Raw genomic sequence first — 16,611 nt, 5'->3', positions numbered from 1 at the left:
ATATATATATCCTATGTAATAAAAGGGTAATATGCAAATTGACCCTAACATCAGAACAACCAGAAACAACCGGTCGCTATGACGTGCACTGACCACCAGGGGGCAGACGCTCAATGTAGGAGCTGCCTCCTGGGGGTTAGTGTGCTCCCACAGAGGGAGCTCTGCTCAGCCACAGCCGGGCTGATGGCTGCAAGTGCAGCAGCGGTGGCGGGAGCTTCTCCCCCCTCCTTGGCAGTGCTAAGGATGTCTGACTGCAGCTTAGGCCCCTGCCCTCAGGCAGCAGGCCTAAGCCATCAGTTGGACATCCCCCAAGGGCTCCTGGGCTGCCAGAGGGATGTCTGACTGCCAGCTTAGGCCTGATACCACAGGGAGTGGGACTAAGCTGGCAGGTGGACATCCCCTGAGGGGACCCAGGCTGCCAGAAGGTGCAGGCTGGGCTGAGGGACACCCCATAAATATATATATTTATGCACACTAGAGGCCCAGTGCACGAATTTATGCACAGGTGGGGTCCCTTGGCCTGGCCGGCAATCGGGACTGATCAGGGCTGGGGGGGAGGCCTGTGGGATTGGGCTGAACCAGCTCTTTGACATCCCCCAAAAGGTCCCAGATTGCAAGAGGGCGCAGGCCAGGCCAAGGAACCCCACCAGTGCACGATCGTGGCTGGGGAGGGATACAGGAAGTTGGCCAGCTGGGGAGGGACCACAGGAGGACTCCTGGGCATGCCCAGCCTGTCTCACTCAGTCCCAATCAGCTGGACCTCAGTAGCAAGCTAACTTAGTGGTCAGAGCGTCTACCCCCGGTGGGCAGTGCATGTCATAGCAACTGGTTGATCAGTCGACTGTCTGGCCCCTGGTGGTCAGTGCATGTCATAGTGAGCAGTTGAGTGGCCTTAGCATATCATTAGCATATTACGCTTTGATTGGTTTAACGGCCGATCTGTCGACCAGACACTTAGCATATTAGGCTTTTATTATATAGGATATATATATATACACCACCATAGCCAGCAGTTTGATTGAATAGGCTACTTTAAGAGTTAAAAATACCCTTTTATGATTTTTTTAGGCAAAATAAAAATATTGTTGTCATTGTGACATGATAACAAGATGACTTGATGGCCATGGATGTAGGACACTAAAACAATTTTTTTAAAAGGGGGAAAATCAGTATTAAGCAGTGATTTTGTCTTCTTAGTGTCTTAAACTGATTTCCTAGAAATTTTTATTAATCTTCCTGAAGGTGCCTACTGTTCAGGAATTTATAGTTATAAACAATTAAAATTATAAAGAAAATATTTATTAATAGTCAACTTATTTCATAGTTTCAATTTACTAAGAAAACATAGTTCTCCTATTTAATCAAATATTTATCTATAAATAACAGATTCTAGAGTCTCAATATGTGCCCCCAACACAGCAGTCACTAGTCCTTGTGTTGAACCCTTGAAATGTGACTAGCCTGAATTGAGATTTACTGTAAAAGTTAAATGCACAACAGGATTCAAAGACAGTGTCCCAAAAAGCTAATGTAAAACATTTCAGTTTTATATTGTTTATATGTTAAAATGATATTTATAATTAAGTAAAACACATTGTTGAATATAACAAATAATATATTGTTATAGAATATTATACACTAGAGGCCTGGTGCACGGATTCATGCACCAGTAGGGTAATATGCAAATTGACCCTAACATCAGAACAACCAGAAACAACCGGTCGCTATGACGTGCACTGACCACCAGGGGGCAGACGCTCAATGTAGGAGCTGCCTCCTGGGGGTTAGTGTGCTCCCACAGAGGGAGCTCTGCTCAGCCACAGCCGGGCTGATGGCTGCAAGTGCAGCAGCGGTGGCGGGAGCTTCTCCCCCCTCCTTGGCAGTGCTAAGGATGTCTGACTGCAGCTTAGGCCCCTGCCCTCAGGCAGCAGGCCTAAGCCATCAGTTGGACATCCCCCAAGGGCTCCTGGGCTGCCAGAGGGATGTCTGACTGCCAGCTTAGGCCTGATACCACAGGGAGTGGGACTAAGCTGGCAGGTGGACATCCCCTGAGGGGACCCAGGCTGCCAGAAGGTGCAGGCTGGGCTGAGGGACACCCCATAAATATATATATTTATGCACACTAGAGGCCCAGTGCACGAATTTATGCACAGGTGGGGTCCCTTGGCCTGGCCGGCAAAGCTGTGAGCCCGGCATCTAGCACCCAATGGTCAGTTGAGCAGCACTCCCACTGTGGGAACACACTGACCACCAGGGGGCAGTTCCTGCATTGACCATCTGCCCCCTGTGGTCAGTGTGCATCATAGTGAATAATCGACCGGTTGTTCTGTCATTTGGTCACTTAGGCTTTTATATATATAGATAATACATAATAATAATATAATTGAACATATCTATAATAATAAAAGCATAATATGCTAATTAGACCAGACGTCCTTCCAGACAAAGCCAGGGCTGCAGCGGAAGGATAGAGGCAGCTACCACGGCTGCAAGGAATGGATACAGGCAGCCGCTGCGGCTGCAAAGGCCTACTCTTGCATGAATTTCATGCATCAGGCCTCTAGTCTATACTAATAATAGCCTAGGAAGTTGGCCAGCTGGGGAGGGACCACAGGAGGACTCCTGGGCATGCCCAGCCTGTCTCACTCAGTCCCAATCAGCTGGACCTCAGTAGCAAGCTAACTTAGTGGTCAGAGCGTCTACCCCCGGTGGGCAGTGCATGTCATAGCAACTGGTTGATCAGTCGACTGTCTGGCCCCTGGTGGTCAGTGCATGTCATAGTGAGCAGTTGATCACGCATCATGCCCTAATGTTGTCACAAGATGGCCATCATAAGATGGCCATGTGCACAGCGGAGGCGGGGCCTGCCAGAGGAGGCGGGTCGTGGCAGGGGAGGGCAGTTGTGGGCGATCAGACCTGCAGGGGAGGGAAGTTGGGGGCGATTAGGGTGGCAGGCAGAAGCGGTTAGGGGCAATCAGGCAGGCAGGCAGGCTGGCAGGCAAGTGGTTAGGAGCCAGCAGTCCCAGATTGTGAGAGGGATGTCCAAGGGGTCCCAGATTGGAGAGGGTGCAGGCCAGGCTGAGGGACACCCCCCCATGCACGAATTTCATGCACTGGGCCTCTAGTAATAATATAATATTGAATATGATCTGTTTCTTTTTAAATGTGGCTGCTAAAAAATTTTATATTACATATGTGGCCTGCATTATGATTTTCACCATATTTCTACTGCTCATCACTGGTCTAGTCCAGTCTCATTTCCTCAAGTCCAGAGCCTACCCTGCATTATCTAACATGACCTTTTCTTTGAACCCTCTTCTGATCTCTCCCATCAGGACATGAGTTCTCTCCTTTTCTAAATTCCAACAGCTTGCTTCTGATCCTCACCAATTCTATTCTAACATCACTACTAAATGCAAGTTACTGGCAAATAGGGTCTGTGTCTGGGTTTGTGTATGTGTGCAGCTTGCAAAACAACCTTCATGGAGCATTACTAAAGCTTCTATTAGAAAAGTAAGCAAATAAACTTATATGAAGTCAACGTATTCTCAGTTCGCTTTTGCTCAAATAAAGTTGTCTTGAAGGGTTAGAATTTTCTAAACTAGGTCTATGACTTAGAAAGAGGATACGTACCAGCTGACTTTCAGATACTGTAGACGATGGTGAAGAGAGGTTTGCCTGCAAAATATAAACATGGCATTTATTTAGCAAAATTCATAACTTACTAAAATAATATATCTATGTTACTAAGTATTTTGAAGTTCTTTTATTATTAAAGTAATAGATATATCCATTGTAAGATTTTGAAAAAGTACAAAATTAAAAGAAAGATATTATTCTGCCACCAAAAATGCATTTTTGGTACATTGTCTTAAAATATTTTTCCTGTGTGTTTTTATTCAGCTCACATAATAATGAATATGATGTTTTATATGTTGATTTCCCTGAACAACTTAACCTAAGCACTATCACAAGACATCAAAAATTCTTCAAGTGCTGGCTGGAGTGGCTCATCATCCTGTGTACCAAAAGGTTGCCAGTTTGATTCCTGGGCAGGGCATATACCTGAGTTGTGGGTTTGATCCCCAGTTGAGAAGTACACAAAAGAAAAAATGTTTCTCTCTAGCATTGATGTTTCTAATTTCTTTCTCTCTCTCTCTCTCTCTCTCTCTCTCTCTCTCTCTCCCTCCCTCCCTCCCTCTCTAAGCATGTCCTTGGGTGAGGTTTAAAAAAAATTCTTCAAGATCACATAATATTTCATTCTCTGCATACTCCACATTTTACTTAAATATAGCAGCACTGTTGTATATTTATATATACTTATGCAAATTGAAACAAAAACTTATTTTTCTTTAAGTATCTTTACATAAATGAACCCCAGAGTTTTCATAATTTCTGAAATAAAGTGATTTGGTTTTTAGTTGTTTTCAGTTAAAGAGGAGGTCATTATTATTTCCTTATCCTTTGTTTATGCATTTCACTCTAGTGTGGATTTAGTTTCTTTCTTACTGAAGTAAATCCTTTGGTAGTTTTTTCAGGCCTTACTGTCTTGGACTTTGAAAATATTTTTATTTTGTTCTCATTCTTGAATGGGAGTTCCACTGGACATCGAATTCTGGGGTAATAGTCATTGTCCCACAGCATCTTCATGGTACTATCCCCCTGGCTCTGGCTTCTGTTACTGCTGTCAATCGAAATGTCATGACTTGGCAGATCAGCTGTCTTCACATTTGTTTAGCATTTCAGATTTTTCTCTCTGACATTCTGTAATTTCATTATGACGTGTCTGCGGGTGAGTTTATTTTTATGTTTCTTTTTTGGGGACTTGGTTTATTCATTTTGAGCGTGCATATTTTTCTTCAATTCTGGAAAATCCTCTATGAATACCTCTTCAATTATTACCTTTCTCCGATTGTATCTAATCTCATCTTGTGGAGCTTCTATAAAATATATGTTGGATCTTCTCAATCCAGCATCCATTTTTATAAGATTCCCTTTCATATTTTTTTATATCATTATGCTGCATTTTGGAGGTTTTCCATATATATCAACAGTTAATGAATTTTTCTTCAACTGTATACTAGTATGTTTAACACAATCGAACTTTTATTTAATGAATTTATTTTTAACTAGCAGAAGTTCTATTTGGTTCTTTTTCAAATATGTTTTATGGTAACTATAACTCCTATTAACTGTTTTAGTAGATTTGTTAATTCTTTCCAGATTTTTATATAGCCCTCCCCGCATTGCTATTTCTTATATCTGCTGACTCTCTCTCTCTCTCTCATGCCTCTCCCCCATGATAATCTATACTCATTTTATGGCTTTTTTAAAAGTTTTTCTTTAGTCAGGGTAACTGGTGATGATTTCTGAAGGTGTCTGAAAAACCCTGAGTTGGAAAACTATCTCTACAATATATTTCAAATTCACCCTTGTTGAATTTTACTGGCTCTGGATCTGTTTCCATTTTATTTTATCACCATGATATTTCTAAATATCAAGGGTGACATATCACCACATCTTAAATTTCACAGACTTAGGACCTATTTCTTATGGATATCTATTTTACTACCCAAGAGTATAAGGCAAAGACAATAGATGGATTTATTTTTGTTCTGTTTCTTTTTTATGTCCAACATGGCCTTCTAGACTCCTGGATGTGAGATGGCAAACCCCCTCTCTGCTTGCACCACCATAACTACGCCTCAGCTCCTGTAATCTCGCTGGCTTCTTGGGGCAAATTGACAGTGAGAAGCAGGGGAGGTCTGCCCGCATGTGCGCAGCACTCCCTGCCTGCGGTCCAGGAACTTTCCCCTAGGACCGTGATGGCGAACCTATGACACACATGTCAGAGGTGATACGCGAACTCATTTTTTTTGGTTGATTTTTCTTTGTTAGATTGCATTTAAATATATAAAATAAATATCAAAAATATAAATCTTTTTTTTACTATGGTTGCAAATCAAAAAATTTCTATATTGGCAACAGAGTTAAGTTAGGGTTTTTCAAAATACTGACACACCGAGCTCAAAAGGTTTGCCATCACTGCCCTAGGAGCAAATAAGGAAGCCAGTCCTCCTTCTGTAGCCTAGGCAACAAGCCTTCAGCGCAAATGCAATGGATGTGGAAGGCCCGTGAAATACCTGGAAGCTTAGCATGTATCATAGAAAGAATGTCTACAATGTGTATATATACCATATGTGGGAGACATAGAGCCTAGGGGGATATATAAGGCCAAACCCGGCTTTGCTTGGAGCTCAGCCTCTGGAGAGGACCCCACTGAGCCAGCATTGGTGCCAATAAACAGTCCTTTTCTGAATCTCCAAGTGCATTTGGTTTGTCGCTTCCCGCCAGGGCATGATTTCTGCCATCACAGATGTATACAAAGAATTCTTTTACAGTTCTTAGACTTGTTATGTAGTGAAAGTTAAAATCTAAACTCCTGCCTGCTAGCACCTAGGTTCTGAGGTACCTATGTCCCATCACACTTTAGCTTCTTCTTTCCTGTGATACTTTTGCCTGGAGCTCCCCTTCATTTCTGGCACTCGGAGGTTTACCTTTCTTTTAGGTTGGGTTACGTGGGCATATTTTAACAGTTATATTTTAACAAGCATTGCTGCATTTAAACGGGAGGCTGAGCTCCCACATCAGCTAAGCCTTCACCTTTCATGGGAAACAGTCCACATACAGGTGCATAATTATAAATATACTTAGCTAAAATATAATAAAGTTGTGTTCCTAAATATTTCTATTCTTTTTAAAATGGCAAACATTTGTCAGGATTTATTATAAATGTGTCAATATGGCTTTTCCATTCTGAGAGATGAAACATACTGAGAACATTGAAAACTTGGTGGTTCTTACAATATTGCCAAGTACAGTGGGGCCTTGACTTACGAGTTTAATTCATTCCGTGATGGAGCTCGTAGCTCAAGTTACTCGTAAGTCAAGTCAAAAAGTGAACGAGTGAGACAAGTGATGCTGGGCTGATGTTGTGGCATTCACTGTGACGTTCGCTGCGCCAACTAGCGGTGGGGTATCTGAAGCTGGCTCATAACCCGAATTTTAGCTCGCAACTCAAAGCAAAAATTCGGCCGAGAGACGGCTCGTAGTTAGTCGGACACTCATAAGTCAAGGCCCCACTGTACACCGTAGAGGCATGTGAATCACCAAACATAATGATGAGGCACCTGCGGTCCTTGTTTGTTTTTTGTTTTTTGTGTCATGCCATTCTTCAGGACTGTCACTGCTCGCCGCCATACCTGGCAGCAGGCTGTCTTGGCTAAGTGCCCCTGTCTCTAATTGCTGTAGACCAGGTGAGTGTGCACTGAGGTTATGATTAGTCATTGCTGCGGAAAACGCCCTTCAGAGTGTACATTACCATGTTCTTACAGTAGGCAGCTAGTTAGATATTAATAAAAACAGAGGGAGCCAGACATCTAAGTGGATTAACTAGGAAGGGGCAGCTTCACAGACACTCCAGAAAAGAGCCACACCCTCCACCAAACACACTCCAATCCTTAAATAGGCAGGAAAGACCAGCTTTCCAATCTCCTCAGGAAGCAATGGGCTCCTCCCTCCCCACCCCCACCCGCTCCCATTAAGCAGGGAGGGATAAATAGTGAGGGGAAAATTCCTGTTGAGGCATGGGCAGTAGAAGCCAAGTTGGCACTGTGGGAGGTCCATTTACTATGAGGCCTGCACAGTAGGAGCAAAAATGGCAACCATAAAGGTGAGGAGAAAAGCCTGGGGGGAAGATTGGATTAGGATAAGGGCAAGAAACCCCCCAAAAATCTCAGAAAGGAATTGGGTGGGGGGGGCGGGGGGGAAAGGTACCATCATAGCCTTGGGAAGATTCAGGAAAGAGACTAGATAGTTTGACAGAAAGCCTCCTCCCTCCCAAGCCCAAAGATATGTAATCAAAGTTTAACCAAGTTCTGTCTCAGTGGCACCCTTTTTCTCACTCTCTCTCTTCAGCAGCTGTGTATGTGGATGAAGCACAGCGCCCATCATGGGCTGGCAGGAGCAGAGATGGTGCTGGACTATTGGAACCTTGAATGCCAGGTTAACGGCTTGGGAGCGCTGGGTCCTGGCCCTTATCCTGGGTTTGGTGGGGACAAGTACGGTCCTGGGGCCCCAGAAGCTGGACTTCTTCCACAGTGAGATGGAGCTGAGTGTGAATGAGATGTTAGGCCCTTTCTTTGTTTTTGCTCCAATAAATCTTGCCACTACACCTCACATCCTCCTATGCATGTATCCCTGAAATGCATTTTCTGTGACACTGTGGAAGAATTCTATTTCCTCTGGCAACAGACTGGCTGCTTTCCCTTTCCTGCCTAAGAAGTGCAGAGAGAAAAGGCCTGCTTCAAGAAGAAGAACTTAGAATGTTAGCCTTAGCCTAATTTGAATTGAGTATGATAAACAAGAAGGGCTTCAAAAAAGTGTGACCCACCTTCATCCAGGGATGCCCTCCCTCCAACTTAATCTAGGACACTGTAAAGTTAGTCCCACCCTCTGTCACCTGGTTCTTACCTCTCATCAGACCTATAGTTGCTAAAATTCTCCTTCTCATTTTTGAACCATGCCTTTTCCACCTTCATGTCAAATTTGGCACCTCTAGGATACAAGAATACCAACTTGTTCAGCAACGCCATCCTAGACACCACACGCATGCTGTTTTCCAAGGACAGTGATGACTGTACACCATGAAGGGACAAGGAGGAGCTGTGGTTTATGCAAAGAGAGCTGGGACCTCACCTCCCTTGTCCTCAGAAGTCTTTTCTTCATTCACCTGTCCTCCCTCTGCTGCTGCCGGTGTATACTCTCAGACTCTTTGTTTCATCCTCACCCCTTCTGCTTTACTGCCTGCTCATTCCAGCTCCAGATCAGAAACTCCCCTCCTTCCCTCTGCTCCCTCTCCATGGCCCCAAGGCCAGACAGCATTCCCTTGGCTCTGTGGCTCACCTGCAGCCTGGGCCCCTATGCAATGGGGGCTGCTGCCAGGCCAGCACCCAGTGGGAGCACCTGGGGCCCACAGCTCATTGCCATGTTCCCTGATCCTGTTACAACTGCTGCTGCTCCTTTGTAGCCCAGGTTGCCAAGTTCCCTGAACTGTGCAGTTAAACATGGGAAATTGTGCCTCCAAGGCCAAAATTAATTCTCCTGCTGGTATACAATAAATAGAAAGCCTTTACTTGCAAGCAGTTACCAAAATGGGGAGGTTTATATTAGACAATTTGGGAAAATAATTTTAAAAGAACTTCCACAAGAGGAAGCTAATCTTGAGACTGAATGAATGTTTGTTAATCTTTCCAACAACTCCTATGCTCTCTCAGACACAGGGATATCCAGCAATTTATGATCTTAGAGAAGGCTGACAAGATTCACCACTAGGGCCAGAGATGCTGTCTTGTCTGTCTGGCCCAACTAGGGCCATATCCGTAGGACACCAGGGATCTTCTCTAGTCCCTCCTGGGTCCTCTGGTTTTTAAAACCAATTTTCCATGAGAGCCTTGGTGATGACATAACAGGAACCCCCCTTCCCTTCTAAGGCTGGCTGCCATCTGCCTACTAGGGCCCTTGAAGGACCAGGGCTGCTGGGACTGTGAAAGGCAGGGAAATAGGTCAGCAGCCCGACTATTAAAGGCCAGTTATAGGACGAGTTTCTGCCCGAGGCAGTGGAGGTACTAGGCACCCCTCACACAGACAGACATGAGGGTGGGACCTCAGGTAAGGCCAGATAAGGCTAAAGGCCATCAAGCAGAGAAGCCTCGCTTGAGGAAACGGGCCATACTTATAGTCCAGGTAGAGCTAAAGCCACCTGACTGAGCAGAGTGAATACAACTAAGCAATACTTGATCATCACTGTGACTGTTGGTAAGGCTGCCCTCAGAAGATGGGGTAACACTCCAACCCGGACAGAAACCATATTACAATCTCCAGGAAGGCCTTCACCTCTGTCGGAGGCGGGGCAAGCCATGGGTCTTGAGACACCAAGGCCAGAAACGGGTAGCACATCATCCTGGGGTTTTGGTTGTGTGTTACAGGGCTTGGGAGTGTTGAGGACAGTCATGCTCTTTTACAAGGAAGGAAATCTCTCTCCCTGAAAACAATGGGCAATACCACCTCCATCCACAGTGCCTAGAGAGATCCCTTTTGGGGTGCATACTTGAAACTTCACCCTCAGTCCCTAATCTTCTTTTGCAACAGGTCTAGCCCCAATATAAACTGTGCAATGAGAGGTTTGGCCAGTTAGAGGCATCCCAGGAAACCTATAGGTATAGAAGGCAAACCTGATAGCAACTGTGTGGCTTGGCTTCATTGCCCTAAAAGGCTAATTAAAGCTCATTCTGGAGATTCCTTATGATATTCCAGAAAGCAGATTTAAAAGAGCCTATGTGATCAATTGCTATTCTCACTGCGTTTATGCAATAACCAGGACGAATTGAAACTGGACTTACTAGGCATACCGGTTAATAATGTGGATTTTGTAATCAAAGAAAACATGATAATTTCAAGAGAAACATCAAAAGTGCTTTATTCAAAGTAATGTCCCATCACCACTAGCTACACATTTCCCCCATCTTTCATGTAATTTGTGGATACCATCCCAATAGAAATTTTCTCATTTTGAGGCAAACCATTCAGAGACCCAATTTTCCACTTCTTCGTACATTTTGAAGTGCTGCTCAGAAAGTACATGTGCCATCAATTGGACGAAGTAGTAATCTGAAGGACCAAGGTCTGGTGAATAGGGCAGGTGGGTTAATACTTTCCAGGCAAGATCTTTTAACGTGTCTTTAACTGGTTTTGAAGTGTGTGATGGTGCGTCATCATGAAGCAAAATTACTTTGTCATGTCTTCTGGCCCATTCTGGTCATTTTACGATCAAAGCGTGGTTCAAATTGACCTGGATGTTCTTTGTCCTTAACATTGAAATCATCACTTTTAAAGCGTCTAAACCAGCGTCCCGAAGTATTCAGCAGCACTTTTCTTCAAAATAAAATAATGAATTAAAACTTCCCACAAATGCTCTTTTTGGGCACGAAATTTGACATTTTTAATCGTAAAAATATCTATGATGTTAACACCTTCAGCAAATTTGACTTGAAGTTTTGAAGCTTGTTGTCAATACAACAAAATAGCATACATATCAAATCGCATATATATCAACATACACTGAGTAGCCAGATTATTAAGACCACCCCGTCAGTACAATGAAGTGAATTAGTATGCAAATAATAATAATAATAAAACCTTGAGAGTATTTGTTTAGGAAGTTTTCAATATTCAGTATTTTTGGAAGTGTCAATGAAGTACTGATGGGGTGGTCATAATAATTTGGCCACTCAGTGTATGTGTAACCCCATCTATTGAAAAAAAATCTGCATTATTAACCGGTACACCTAGTAATATACTAAATAAATTGGCGTTAATTTGGCTCTTTAATAAAAATGAGGATGATTTCAGGGGGAGAAATTTTATTTCAATAAAAAAATCATAATGCCCAGTTTTGGATATTACACTCCAATTCAGTTAAAAGTCTTCAAAGTTTTATTTGTCACCTGTAAACTGAACTGAATCCTGAATTCTCCTAGTTTTCTTCAACCCTCCAAACTAATGTCTCCTTTTTCTCCCATCCTTTGTCTTGGAATTACTGGGAACTTTTTTCTAAGGCTGTGTCCGCCTTATAGGATTAACCTGATTGCCTGATGACATCACCAGGGATGTTCAAAATGCAGCCAAGGCGGATCTATCAGATTGTAGCTGCTTGCTTTCATTCCAGCAAAAGCCTTGCACCTAAAATCCTTCTCAACAGACAGCCTTACAGACTCAGAAACGGGTTTATAGTTTGCTCTAATCACTAAACTTTATTTTTTTTCTCCTGTTTTCAGAGGCATACCCCTTACTAAATGCCTGGTTGTCCATGAGACATTGGGCATGGTGTACCTGGAGGTAGTCCTTTGTTTTCGCTCTAATAAATCTTGTTACTACACCTCAAATCCTCCTATGTGTGTAGCCCTGAAATGCATTTCCTGTGATACCGTGGAAAAATCCTATTTGCTCTGGCACCAGTGTTTTTTCTGTTCACCTAGTTTCATTTTGCACATATGAGTAATAATTATTTCTTTTGAAATCTTAGTTTTTTCCCTTTAGTTAATTTTACATTGTTGCAATAGTGAGGGAATTCTCTATGAATTTCTTAAGTTAAATAATATCTACTGTGAAATATGCTGAATTAAATGCATCTTGACTAAAACAGAGGTTAAATTTGTATCTCTGTATTAAAGGAAAGAAGAGGTTACACATTTAAAATAAACTATTTGCACAAGTTAACTATTTTACTAACATTTATCAGTAAACTGTGTTAAAGAATATCAAACTATTAGAGGAAAAAGATAAAATTCTCAAGTAAACTTATTAATTAAATTAGGGAAAACCCAAATAGCTTTGTATCCAGTCCCCAAAAGTCCCCGAAATTCCTTCACTGGGGATCATGACATAATAATTAAAGACTTTAGATAGCCCCAGTACATTTTTATTTTATCTAATATAACAGACTTCATATAAGTATTACAAGAAACTTCCCAGAGTAAGGACAGAGTTCAGTGTGAACCTTGGGGTGGAGTAAGTATCTATAAAGCCACTGTAGGTCCTTTACCAAAGAAAAAATATTGGCTTATGTGTATCATTATGAATATAAGCCACTCTTTCAACCAACCCAATCATGTTAGACCTTTTGAGACGCCCCCTTTTGCTTGCCTAATACAGATTAATTATGTTTGTTAAGTGTTGTAGCTATAATTATGCTATCAAAATTGTAGCAATTATTTTTCAAAAAGTGAGGGAATATTGTTTGGTGAGTTGAGCTTGGAGCCGTGAGTGCAGGGAGGAGGCTACTATATAGGAACAACTGCCTATCAGTCAACTAAACTAAGGTAGAGAAGCAACTTGAAGTACCTAAAAATGAACTCAAAGAAATTGGATTTGAACAACCCTAAGTTTTTAGTCACTCATATCTATTCCTGTTAATACTGACTGTGAAGGACAGCATTAGAGAGGAGTGTAAGAATGGCGCTCGGTGAAACAAAATCCCATGAGCTATATTCTATAGCCTAGATTAAGGCACCATCATGCTTGAAGAAGTCTGAAGTGATGATGAGAAGAATACAAGGCATAAAACGTGCCTCATTAAATCCTTTCTTTCCCTCCTCACTAGTAGAACCCAGATAATTATCTTCCATTTTCTCCTCATCCCCTTTCACACGCGAATACCATAGAAATATTTCTAAACATAAAGGAATGAAATAAGACGGATCAGTAGAGTGTAATGTCTTGCTTAAATTGTTTATAACTATTCCAGTAACTCATCTAATCTCTGCTTACATCCTATGGAAGCATATTTGAACCCACGTCTGGATTTAAGTGGATTGGATTTAAGTGAATCACCTCAGCCTGAAATCCAATACTACATTAGTGCACATCACCTCTGAAACGCTCCAGCCTAGCAACATTTCCAAGTACAGCAACAAGGGGAGTTTGTGAGCTGGCTAAATTGGAGACGATGACCTTTATATGAATATCTGTATATATAGTGGGGAATATTTTTAATAAAGTTTGACACTTTTTAATATATTGTGATATTTTGAAAGCAGTATGTATGAAATTGTAATGACATTTTCTGTCCCTCAAGCTCATTAAAATGAAATCTTACCTGCACACTATATAATATTCAATATTCTGTTATTTCTCTGACATTAAAAAGTAATCCGTGAAGTGTAGACAGTTTATAATATAAGCTGTTATCAATAGAATGTGATTTCAACTAAGGGTGTTTTTTTTATAAATTAGTAATAGGTCCAAATACTTGCCCTATTTTCTGAGGTTGCTCTTTATTAAGAGTATACTATGATTTTGAATTATATGAATGAAATGAATTTAAACTGGTATTAGTTAATAAAAAAATAAACATTTACAAAGGTCAGTGTAATGCAAAGAAAAAAATGACATTCGACTCCAAAGATGATAGAATTAAAACAGAATGAAATATAAATTTAAATAGAAAATTCATTCCTTTACATAGAGGGAAAGAAACTCTTTAAAAATGACTCTCAAGAGAAATAATCACTCATAAATTACCTGATAAATTATGAGTTATTTTAAATATAAGCAAGTGATTTAAAACACTAGAAATTTAGTAAAATATTATCATCAACTATCACCAAATATGAAATTATTTATTCAAAGTCTGACTAACGGTTTTGGGCATGAAGAACTTAAACCCAGACAATAATTACTTGTGGATAAAATATTTAAGGCAGACACACTATTCCCAGCTTCTGTAGGTTTACACGAGTATTAATGTCAAGGGCTTTGACATGTGGAAGACCTGGGTTGGTTTTGCCTATTGTGACTTCTGACACTTGATTCCTTCCTCTGTAAAATGGAGATTTTGTAATAACAATATCCACCTCATAGGATTAATGAAAGGTTAAATGAGATAGTTAAACTTCTATGAAAGGTAAGATTTAAAATATTAGTTATTATTATTGTTGAATTTGGCACCTGTTAATAATAATCCAGTGAAATGTTGATGATAAATTAATATAATCAATCCCACAAAGTGACCAATGGAAACCATTCAACATGTCATTAGCCTAGTTTAATTTCTATTACACTTAAGATAACCTCAATTAAATCACAGTTGACCCTTGAACAATGTGGGAGTTAAGGATGCTGACCTCCTACACAGCCAAAAACCCAAATATAATTTTTGACTCCTCCCAAACTTAATGAGTAATAGCTTACTGTTGACTGGAACCCTTTCAGACAACTTAAGCAGTCAATTAACACATAATTTCATATATTATATGTATTATATATTGTATTCTTACAATAAAGTAAATCAGAGATAAGAAAATGTTATTTTAAAAATCATAAGGCAGAGAAACTACACTTGTACTGTTTACTGAAATATCAGTAGACCTGCACGTTCAAACGTGTGTTGTTCAAGGGTCAACTGTACTTTAAAATAACAAGGGTCAAGTATACCATGAATTAGAGAAACCTTTGACTTTAATTTTTCTGACTTGATGGTGCTTTTAATGCTTCTGGGTCATCCTAGAAAAGACTATGGGACATGGAACAATGTGTACAAGAAATAATAAGAAAAGGAAACTAATTTTCTTGCATTGGCTTTCTTGTCTTCTCTTAATGGAGAAAAGACAGCCTTTCACCAAAGGCCCCCAAATTAGGAATTAGTCATACATTTTATCATTATTTAGTTAAACTATTTTATAATCATCCAAGGAAATCTGGAAATCCAATGGACATACTGATACATTGAAAATTAGCAACTTTATAAGTTTGCTTTAACATTGACCAGTTCTCTGGCTAGCTCTCCTCTAATTTCTATAAGAAAGTATCTTGCTCATTTAATTGTTTAATGTCTTCCTCATTGTATGTTTTAGGAATGGGGCCCTTGTTCATCTCTCATCCCAGTGACTCTTCAGTGTGGCAGACACACAATAAATATTGCTCAAATCAATGAAAAAATTTGGACAAATGAGTATTTGTGCTATTAAGTGATTCCTGTGCGTCAGAACTACATTAAGGGCTTTTCATACATTAACCAACCTAGGCCTTACATCAACCAAATAAGGTTTTTAGTATCCCAATATTATTTATGAAAATACTGACGAGTTTCTAGTAGTCATGATTTATAGACCATATATTATATTTTTAAAGAGCACCCAGAAATAGGGATTTTGAATAGTCTGTGCTAATCTGTTCAGGATATTCTCAAGGAAAACAATTTTTTTTTTTCTGAATCTAATTTATCTTCCCTTTTTTCCTCTGTGGTGTGGGAGCTCTGTTCAGGATATTCTCAAGGAAAACAATTTTTTTTTCTGGATCTAATTTGTCTTCCCTTTTTTACGCTGTGGTGCAGGAGTTGTTAACTTGTGTGATCCCTGCTTGAGTCTAATCTAAGAATCTTTACAAAGTCAGTGACACATTGAGTCCCAACCAGGTATATAAGAAAGATGCCTACTTTCCTCAAAGTCTTGAAGAGAGATGGTAAGTATTGAAATGTTAGAGTCCATAGACTTCTCAGATTCAGACATCACTTAGTAAACATAATAATTGCAACCAAATATTTACAAGTGTGACATCAATGAATTGGTTTTTACCTTTCACCAGAAAATTATCCCTTATAGTCTTTCAAAAGACATGAACATATCTGAGGTGTCACAAACAACAATTCAAATGTCATATTGTAAGAGAAAGTCCAAAGCAAAGCTTCTTACTCAAAAAACAAATTTAATTAAAGTCGAGAATCTTATTTGAATCTGGGTTTATTATTTTTCTAGTTTATATTAAGTCTGTTTGATGATTCAGTGTAAACTTCAAGTAACTCAAAGGCTCTCACAAAGTTTGGGGCAAATGTTAATTGACTTTAAGGCTGATAACTGATTAAAGAATAATTTGAAATCACTACTAACTATGGAGAATGAAGCAACCCCTCCAGAATTATACCAATTCCTGTCAAAATAACCACCCTCAGGGTTGGGAGGGGTGGGAGGAGGTATCAGCTTTTGTAAGGGCTTTTCA

The 16,611-nt window shown here is 40.5% G+C and overlaps 1 protein-coding gene across 4 annotated transcripts in view; it reads right to left on the bottom strand.

Annotated features, from left to right (window-relative positions):
* Positions 1 to 16,611, bottom strand: part of MLIP (muscular LMNA-interacting protein) — a 243,626-nt gene that overhangs the window by 60,899 nt on the left and 166,116 nt on the right. For all 4 annotated transcript variants that reach the window (XM_014537286.1, XM_014537287.1, XM_005863289.2 and 1 more), the window contains one exon: positions 3,634 to 3,678. In XM_014537286.1, the coding sequence (XP_014392772.1) occupies positions 3,634 to 3,678 (45 nt within the window). The remainder of the gene's footprint in view (positions 1 to 3,633; positions 3,679 to 16,611) is intronic.

The sequence above is a fragment of the Myotis brandtii genome, unplaced genomic scaffold (assembly GCF_000412655.1).
Source record: "Myotis brandtii unplaced genomic scaffold, ASM41265v1 scaffold176, whole genome shotgun sequence".
NCBI lineage: Eukaryota > Metazoa > Chordata > Mammalia > Chiroptera > Vespertilionidae > Myotis > Myotis brandtii.
Note: the sequence above shows the minus strand (reverse complement) of the source record. Positions and strands in the feature narration are given on the sequence as shown.